At 38.4% G+C, this 10,726-nt stretch overlaps 1 protein-coding gene across 1 annotated transcript in view; it reads right to left on the reverse strand.

The window, feature by feature from the left end:
• Positions 1–10,726, reverse strand: part of MAN2A1 (mannosidase alpha class 2A member 1) — a gene marked incomplete in the record, with an annotated part of 1,886,421 nt that overhangs the window by 1,312,930 nt on the left and 562,765 nt on the right. The window contains 1 exon segment of the mRNA XM_044064270.1: positions 2,916–3,043. Coding sequence (XP_043920205.1) covers positions 2,916–3,043 — 128 coding nt within the window.

Raw genomic sequence — 10,726 nt, forward strand, 5'->3', positions numbered from 1 at the left:
TCTCACCAGGCGACCTGACCAGCCGGAACTACAACCTGTATACTAAGCCTTTCTAAAGGCTTTAATCAGCCTTCAAACACAAGCGCTCGGGTACGCACAGCCTTTCTCAAGGCTTTACCGGTAGCCCAGCTTCTTCACCGACATCCCACCATAACTTAATTAAGGCAGCCTACCTTGGTCATCCATTTGTTCTTGGTTTCCCTAAGGTATTTTATTCGTGGACATTTTTCCTCCTCTGCATAAGAGCTTGAATACCAAGTTCCCACAGACTATCAGTTTCCTGCTGGTCACTACAGCATTTAGGAATATGCTCCCTGCTTGCCACATTTACAAAATATAGAAGACATAGCTCCTACTCATTAAACTCACAGTACTAACATTTTAGCAAATATTTCTATTCAAATTCTCAAAACACAAAATTCTTTCCACTAGTGTGATAAAGCTTTCAGCATCTTGTGGGTCTGCTCAACTTACCCCCTTCTTAATAACTGCAAGCAATTTGAACCCATTATCATTATCTCCTTTACAGTGTTCTTAATGTTAAAACCCTGGGGGTCTGACCACAATTAAAAAAAAAAAAAAAAAACAGAAACTTCACAGTGTGGAGGGTGTAATGTTCACTTCCTAAATTATGTTACGCACTTAGTTCACTTACAAATCGAACTGTAAAATACGTGCTACAAAACATTTATTTATTTTACATTTGTTTACCAGGATGGTCCGACTGGACGTGGGTCCTTTTTCTGAGGAGGCTCAAGGAGAAAAGCTCCACATAAACAATTACATAGACAGTAATCAAGGTTTAACATGGACAGCAGAAAATAAACAATGTTTACAGAATAACAGTATAACATAACATTACAATCCTGATTTGACATTGGCTCCTTGGGATATTTAGTACATTACACAGTAATCACCTGGTTTGCAACATTCACAGCAATAATAATCAATGATGACACATACTCTAGAGAACAGATAAGGCTTAACATTGTATGATACCTTGTACAAGTTTTTGTCTTCAGTTTATGCACAATGATAAATACACATAATAGTACAGTGCTGATAAAGAACTACTGTTTGGTATGTGGCCTAACAATATATGATGTAACTAGATCTATTTCTTTTAACAGGTACTGGTGCTGCACTTCAGCATATGCCAGTCAGTAACCTGGTGGATTGAAGCAGCTGAGAAGAACTGTAGGTGATGTGTGGAGTATAGTAGAATGGAATGGAGGGGTGAACTGTTGGATATATAGGTAAAATAATAGATTGAGAGAGTGGGAGTGCTTGCATTAACCTGTCCAGTTGCAGAGCCAAAATAAAAAAAAAAAAAATAGGTAGTCCATAGCAGAGTTCCAGTAGATGACACCAAAGGAAGGGGAACCAAAACTGTCGAGGCCAGTAAGGAGCAATGAGGACAACTTTGCTCTCCAACCTGGCTGCTTTCTGAAAAAAATTTGGGAATTAGGGGAGTTGGAGGACAAGCATACAGAAGACCAAGGGGCCAAATGTGGAGCAGAGCACCAATGGTTAAGAAAGGGGAGAAACATCATTAACTCACTACAGGGAATTATTTCCTCTATGTTTATAAGTAGCAGATGGAACTGGAGCTTCAGAATTTGCAGCTAATGTCTTAACTGCCTGCCACATCCACCAATTGTGGTATTTAGACAGCAGACATCCCACAGTTCAAATGAAAATAAGTAGTTTAATGAACAAAGCAGACAAGGTTAGGCTTGCTACACCAAGAAAACAAGTCCATTCAGCAAAATAACAAGAATGAACAGCAAATAGTCCAGGCTTTCAGCTGTAAAATGCAAATACTCTGCTCAGGTGCCAACAGACAAAGCAAACAAGTGCAAATAGTCCCAAAATTCAATTCCATGTTCTGGATAAGCAACAAAAGAAAATGTCCCTCAATTTTTTTGTACAAATTCATGTTTCCATTACAAGCACTTAACACTAGTTTCAGAACCTCTCCATACAGACTCCAGTCTCAGAGCCAAAAGTTCTGGCCTCAAACTGCCTCATCTTCACACAGGATACACTCCTCTGGATCCTTACTTCAATAACTTCTACAATACTGCTCTTAGTCGAGCCTTAAAAAGGAACGTGTGCACATTGGAATCCAATTACTTTGCCTGCTGGTATTTCTTGTTAAAGGGACCAGTGGTGGTGCTGCGGTAGCGTTGTCGCCTCACAGTAAGACGCCGTCCAGTTCGACTCTCAGCTAGAGCGTCTCCTGCATGGAGATATGCGTGAATGGGCGTACCTTCATTGAAGGTTTTGCGTCAGGGCTGGTAACTCGGCACGTAAAAATCAACTGCCAATCATTGGCGGACCGGAGTTCCGCTGTGGCAACCCCTAACCGGGAAAAGCCGAAAGACGCAACAACTCATTCTTCCACTAACCTGCAGTTTCTCGAACACAAATATTACATTTCCCCACCAGATATAAGATCCACTCCTCAATATATCACAGGTTTCCTTCCAATAAAATATTAAATTATGCATTTTTCCTGTCTTTACCATGCTTTGTACCTGTGAAAATACTATGTGATGTTAGATCAGGTATGTTATATTACAAAACTTCACTTTTAAATTTCCAGTTCAGCTTAGCCAGCAAGTTTTATTTCAGTTACATTGTTTTAAATACTAATTTAGTTTAACTTGCAAAGTTTCGTTCAGTTTCACTGCACCTTTTTAAAAAAGGTAAAGCTAAATACTTTTTACAATTGCTGGTCTATTGCTAATTAAAAAGCTTCCACAACTTAACTTTTGAATGTGGATGCATTCTCAAAATACTCTACTTCACTTACCTCTGTGTGATATGCTCTACTCACGCAACACACTTTTTCCACTGCAATTTCCACTCTTCCCAGCAAATACATAGCTAAAATATTTTACCTCACTTACCCAAATTAATTTCTAACCACTGATGTCCTTCTAACAGCTGATCTATCATGCCAAAATAATGAGACGAAGCTTCATCAGTCATGACCCAGCCTCCCGTCACAATTTCTAGCTGACCACCTTCTATTAACCTGTGAACAAATAAAAGCCATGGCAATTACTGCATTATAAAGCTAGAAAATAATATCGGATATTAAAAGTAATTTGCAGTAAAAACTTCCATAATGATAATTTGACGTTTCAAGGTGCAACATGAATATAAGAACTAAGTAAGGCACAATTTAACTATACAGGATATCATCTCAGTTCAAGTACAGTTTTATGCTCAATTATAAAGTAAGCCACAATACACTGTGCATTTTGATCTTGCAAACATTTGAATATAAGCTGCCAATTTACAAACATCTTTCTCATCAACACAGACAAAAAAATGCACTATGAAAACAAAGCATAATATTTTAGCAACAAAAATTCTAGATTTTTAAAAAAATTCTGAATAGCTTTAAAGCAGAGAAATTAAACTTGTCAGCCTCCAGAGTCACTTTCAGATCTGCTTGACAATGTCTGCAGCACAATGTTATCTGGAATATTCTTGATTCCAAAACTAAACACACAAGCAAGTTTAAGAGAATTTTAAAACACTAGTTGACCACAGAGAACAATTCCAACTTGAGAGATGAAAACATTTCTAAATTAGTGTACTACTTTTCAGTTACAAGAGTAACTCTGCAGCAAACTGGCTGCAACTGTCACTTTGTTCACTGCAAGTTTTCATCACGTTGCCTCAAATATCCATTAAGAACTTTGATCATGCCAAGTGACAAAAAACTATGCCAATTATAGCACTAAAGTACAGAGGATTAAGGCTATGAGCTGCTACCAGACTCCGTTCTATACTTATGCATTTGATTCCCTCAGTTTCCACTTGCATACAGTGCAACATTGGTCTAACAGAGAGCGTTGCTTTCTGAATCTGACCAGTGTTCAAGTAAACAACAAAGAGAGGCACTTAAGCATAGAGGGTCATATCAGGTTAACACGTTAAGTAAAAACGCATATTGACAATTCAGTAACAATAATTTAGCAGTAAGAATTTAGCTAATGGATCATTGGGGGATACTTTACTAAATTCTAACAGTATAAAAAATAAGCTTGAACCTCTTATGGTCAATTTTGGCCATAGCTAGAAAAGTTATTACAACAAACTGGAAAAGCAAGAGTAATCCTCTTTTTACTGAATTTATCTGTTTAGCTGGAAGTGTATGTAATATGGAATTACAAACATTATATAACAGAACCACAAATCATACACATAGATTATTGTAATGTCAAAAACTTAAAAAAGTTAGAGAAATATTAATGGCTGTTCATTAGTTATATCCTCTTGTGGATGTTGGATATAGTTTACTGTTTATATTTTGTTGTACATTAGATATCTGATGCATCTTGTAAATGCATTTATTAAAATTTAATAAAAATTGTTTAAAAAAAAAAAAAAAAAGAAATAAGCTTGAACACATTAGCTTATTCCTTGCACACCGCCCTGATATATTTTTTTGACAGAATCCTAGCTCAAATCTGACCATCTTAAAATCCATCATATCTTGCCAGTCTATGATATTTGACAATAGGTTAAGTGAAACACCCAGTGGAGGAGACCTTTATAATATACAAATCACATCTAATCACTACTGTTTCCCAAGCTAATGCTGAAGTGGACACCAATCCTAATTGGCTACCACTTCAAATACTTGTCAAAAGCAAATCACTTTGCATACTTAAATCCTATCCACTTTTCCATCTTTATTCTATAAATTCCATACACTCATTCATACCACAATCTCATTGTTTCTGTTCTTATTTAGTCAAGGTAATTTTATCCTTAACATCTTAGGTACAGCAAGGAATGAAATTACAGATTTTCTAAGTGATCTGCACCTAATCCTTCTCATTACAGAACCCACACAGCCTAACTCTCTAAGAACCTGACTCACCTCCTTGGCCTGCTAATCACCAACCACCCCAACAACATCTACAGCACATCTATCCACCACAGCCCTGCTACCTTCAATATCTGTGATGCATCATTAAAACAACCCCAACCTTAGCACATTTAGACCAAAACCACAGATCATCGTCTTCAAACTGAAATCTCACCTCTCTAGAGTAAACTGGACATTGATTACATCTTCCCAAAACCCAAGCTGATAAAATTCTTACCCACTGTCACCTTCACTTACAAAATAAATTTGTCTCCTAGTCATGTAACTATTCAAACAAAACCTAACAGAATGTCTCACTAATGAATTAAATGTACAGCTGTGTAAGTAAACTTACAATAAAAGGAGATGTTCAAATAATCGCTACTACAAAAGCCTTAGTTATATGGGTAGATTACACCAACTCCATTTGTGAGGTGGAAGGAGGAGTCCAGAAGTCCCTGGAAAAATGTCTTAGCAAAGCTTGATCTGGAACAAGACAAGGAATCAAGCTTATAGTGGTTTGTAAACGTATGTACAGAGGACCAAGTAGCAGCTTCCAGAATACGTCTAGAATCCAACCCTTTCCAAAAAGCCATAGATGAAGTCAAAGCCCTGGTAGAGTGGGCCTTAACCATGCCTGGCTTATTTTTGTTATGATGAGTTTAATAGCCTTAGACAACCATTTTGGTCTGTTCTGACATATACGTTTTCCTTTCTTGTCACCTTCACAAGAAATAAATGAAACATCTGAAGATCTGAAAGATTTACTTCTGTGAAGATAATACCAGTGTTGTTTGAGGACTTCCAAAGTATGGAGTATCCTTTCTCTGTCATTTTAATGTTCAGGAAAAAAATGGGGAGACAGACATTGATACTACTTTAGGCATAAAAGAAGGATTAGTTCTCAAAGAAACTCTCCCTATGGAAAACGAGATAGGGATGACTCAACATAAGAGCCTGCAACTCAGATACCCTTCTTGCAGAGGTTAGAGCAATTAGTAAAACTGTTTTCCATGTTAAGAACCTCAAGTTGAGTATTGCAGAACCAAAGGCAGCCTTGTTTCTGGAAGTCAAATCCAATTAGAAATGAGCAGTAAAGGTACAAGAATTAGACCAGGTAGCTGCTGCACAAATGTCATTAACAGAAGTTCTAGACCAGAAGGTGGAAGATGTAGCTATGGAACTGGTAGTGTGTGTTTTTGGGGTTCTGGATAGGGTCAGACCTCACTGATTGTAAACAAAGGAAATGCAAACAGTAAGCCATCTGGCTAAGGTAATTTTCAAAACTGGTGAACCCAATGTGTTTGGGGAGAAAAAGAAACAACTGCTCTGACTTTCTGAAATATTTTGCTCTACAGAAATAAAAATTGAGTTGTCTATGTACATCCAAAAGATGAAGCGTGTATTAACCTTTGTTAGCAAAGTTGGAAAATGAAACAGGCAAATTAATGGCTTGATTAACAATTGTCTCTGGGGCTACTTTAGGCAAGGATGATGGATTGGTCCGCAAGGTAACTCTGTTTTGGTGGAAGATGAGATATGGAAATTTAGGAGAGAGAGCCTGGAGTTCAGAAATTCATCTCACAGACATTATATCCACCAGAAAAATAGTTTTCCAGGAAAAAAAATGAAATTGGATTAAGCTTAAGGTTCAAAGGGGTTCCGAGTTAAACCTTGTAGTATAATTGTCAAATCCCTGGGTGAGGTATGGTCCTTCACTGGGGGCCTAAGCAAAAAAAAAAGTAGCTTTAAGAAAGGCCTTGCACAAGTTTAAAGGAGCTAATGAAGAAGCATTTTCAACTGAATGAAAATTAGATACTGCTAACTGCATTTTGATAACAGCTCCTTCCTGAAAAACTGATGTTAAAAACTCTAGGAAAGCAGTAGTTGTAGCAGTGAAGGGATCCAGTTCTCTCTGGAGAGCCAAGCAGAAAATCTTCTCCATTTACTTTTGCAGATCTTCCTAATGGAGGCTTTGTGGGAACATAAAAGTCTAGTGGGGAGAAGCCTGGGCTGTCTAACTATCTGAGGAATTGGAGAAACATGCAGTCAACTTGAGGCTTGTAATGTCCAGGTGATCTAACCCCTTGGGATGAGACAGAAGGTCTGGACTTGGGTCCAGTATCCAGGGTGGATGTCGAAAGTGAGACCAAAGGAAAGTGAACCACACTTGACGAGGCCAAAATGGGGCAATAAGGATAACAGTCATACCTCTCAACCCGGAAACATCAAAAATCTGGACAAAGGCCCATGAAAATAGGTACAAATCTGTACACTGATTAACATAAAATTTGCATACACCATTATCCCACTCACCCTCAATGGAATTGTGGGATACCAACTTTCAAATGCAAACTGAACAGAGAACACAAATATAGTCCCAACCCAGAGTCCCCTTGCAGTCATTCCAATGTCCCATTACTTGGCTATTTCACCCCATTTACCATAAAAACTGAAATGTGCACACTGGTTTACTTCTACAATGATTATTTGGATTTTATTTTACATGTTATACCACAAACACGAATAGACATCTGATAAACAAAGCAGCAATACAGTCTCGCAATGAAAATAGACTTGGCATTAAAACTTCTCTGCCCTTGAAACTCACATTCATTGAAGCATTGAAACCCACATCCAAAGAAAATGCATCTGGCCAGTGGCTGATAAAGATTACCTTTGGGCTGTTTTCAAATCATAGGTCCCTTGCACACGAAACATACATGTATTCTTGGATACACCTTCCTTACTGTATTAAATTATATTCCTTGTATAATACAGTGCACTTGTTAGAGCGCATTTTAAATTTATTGTTTTGAACATTTTTCCAATATGCAATTAAACAAAATGCATGAACCAATAATGACAAAAATGCCCTATTCAGAACATTTCCATCATAAAAAGTCTACTCAAACTTCTACAATCCACCAGTATCAGTAAATATGCACATTGCATAATCTCTGCAGAAGTCATCTAAATAATTCCACATTAAAGAGATCTGTAACTAATGAAGAGGTTGCTGCTAGAAAACAACTTTATATTTTGTTACTTTCATCTACAAGTAAACTGCCTGTTGCCCTTGAAGAATATATTGCCTATGTTACATTAAAAATGAAAAGCTAGCAATATTCAATAGGGAATGGATGGCAAACTGATAACACGTTCATAGTTACTAGGTATCTTTGCCAAAAGAGGACATTCTCAGGACTGCAGCATCCACCCCCTTTAAAAATGCAACACAGTACAGTATCAGCAATCTATCTACATCCTGTGGGAGTAGAACCCACAGCCTTCTGCAGTAAAAGCAGGTATACTACCTGTTGTGCTATTAAGAATGCAAGTAGACTTTGCATAAGCAGCACTAATCTTCTCTTTAACGAAGAACTGTGCAGCACAAGAAATCGGGACAAAGGCCCAAAACCGGGGACACATTTTAAACATTGCTTCTATAATCTTAGGAAGTTGCTAGAATAAAATGTGTTACCATGTGTTTCCTGATAGATAGGAAGACTGAAACTTAAATGACTATCATTATTTTGTGAACTCAGTTCTCAATGACTTGCCAGAAAACTGTAAATTATTTTATTTTTATTTAACATTTGTTTACTGGGAAAGTCCAACTTGGAACGAAGACAATTTTCAGCAGAGGCACAGGGAGAAACACTCCAGATGTATGTCTTGCATTGTGGGAGGAGACCAGAGAGCACCCAGTGAAAACGCACACAAATGCAGGGAGGACATGCAGACTTCACACAAAAGGCACTTCAGCAGAGAATCAAATCAGAGAACCTCTTGCTGTGAGGGAGCAACACTACCAAATCGTAAGACAAACAGACCAAAAGTATGAGCCAAACATTCCAGACATTTGTGAACGTGTGTACAGTTGATATCTGTAACTTCTCCTTCAAATCAGAAGTGATGGTATGGGTAGATAACTCAGGCTCTTGCTCCTTGTACCCAATACAGGGTTTGAGCCTGAGTAACCTCAGCTAACCAATATATCTACCTGGGGCATCACACACAGAGACACACACACAGACACACACAGACACACACAGACACACACACACAGACACACAGACACAGACACAGACACAGACACAACTAGTGAATAACTGAATGCACCACCACTAGCAAATAATTGAACTGAATGCACCACCAGAAAATAATTGAATTGAATGCACCACCAGCAAATAATTGAATGCACCACCAGCAAATAACTGAATTGACTGCACCACCAGCAAATAATTGAATTGAATGCACCAGCAACGTCAGATATTGAAACACGCACTCCAAACAACTTGAAACACACACACCAAACAACTTGAAATGGCAGATAAACAAGTGAATGCACCAGCATTGAATCCAAACAACATGCACCAGCAAATAATTGAACTGAATGCACCAGCAACGGAATGGCAGATAAATGAATTGAATGCACTAGCATCAGGTGAATGGAATCCAGGAATGGCAGATAAATTAACTGAATGCACCAGCAATGGGTGAATGGAATCCAGCAACAGCAGATCACTTGCTTGCCAGCAGCACATTGAATGAAGCAGCAACGGTTTTAATTTGCACGGCCAACTACACACTTAGACTGCAACCTGATGTATCACATCATGATAAACACCTTGCACAGCCAGCAAACTAAAAGTCAGCATAATAAATGCATGTAGCACTGCATGTGCCGTGAACATTAAAAATGCAGCAGCAAAGGTAACCAACTCAGGTAAACTAAAAGCAAGCATAACTAAACAATGCAGGCACAGCAACTGCCGTGAATAAAATGTAGCTAACTCAGGAAAACTAAAAGTAAGCATAATTAAATAATGCAGGTGCAGCAACTGGCGTGAACACCACCAGACAGATATAGCCAGCCAAACTCAGCCAAAGACAAACTAAAAGCTTAAATATATGTAGCACAATAATGCAGGTAAATAAATTAAATACATGTAGCATGATAATGTAGGCGCAGCAACTGCTGGGAACAACACCAGACAGATGTAGCCAGCCAACTCAGACAAACTAAAAGCCAACATAATTAAATATATGTAGCACGATAATGCAGCAACTGCCGTGAACAACACCAGACAGATAAGCAATGCAATGGTTGAATAATCAGAACCGGCATAGTTGAACACACCAGACAAATAAAAATAGTTGAGTTATAATGCCAGCCATACAAATTGTTTTTTCCTCTTACCTGTTATGCTGCTCACCATCCCTATTTCCCTCAGTCCAATAGGCAGTAGATGATTTCATCACGCACGCCCCAATAGGCTGGTGATGCATGCCGTGGTGACATCAGTCAAAAATTTAAAGTGGCAAATTCCAAAAAAAAAAAAAAAAACAAAGACTGGGAAATTAAGGGGGGCACTCAGGAATTCGTGACACCCCAATATTTTGCTCTCAAAACTGGTAAACACTGAGGAATTCAGTATGGTTGAGAGGTATGATAACAGCGCTTTCTAACCGAAGTGCCTTTTGTAAAAACCTGGGAATTAGAGGTATCGGGGGACAAATGTAAATGAGACTGGAGGGCCAAAAGTGGACTATAGCATCTCTTGATGACTCCCCTGGAGGAGGGATCAGGGCAAAGAACCTGCTGCACTTGTTGTTGTGGGAAAATGCAAACAGATCACAGCAAGGTTGACCCAAACGATGGAAAGTCCTCTCCAGCCTGACTGACTGAGAGCCCACTCGTGAGGCATCAGAATAGACCTGCTGAGTTGTCTGCTTATCACTGTGGATTTCCCCAGTATGTGCATTACCATAAGAAAGCAGATGGTGGAGATCACCCCTTTTTTTCCAAAAACTTTTTAAAATTTT

This window comes from Protopterus annectens, chromosome 2.part2 (genome assembly GCF_019279795.1).
Source record: "Protopterus annectens isolate FY-2018-M chromosome 2.part2, PAN1.0, whole genome shotgun sequence".
Taxonomy (NCBI): Eukaryota; Metazoa; Chordata; order Ceratodontiformes; family Protopteridae; genus Protopterus; species Protopterus annectens.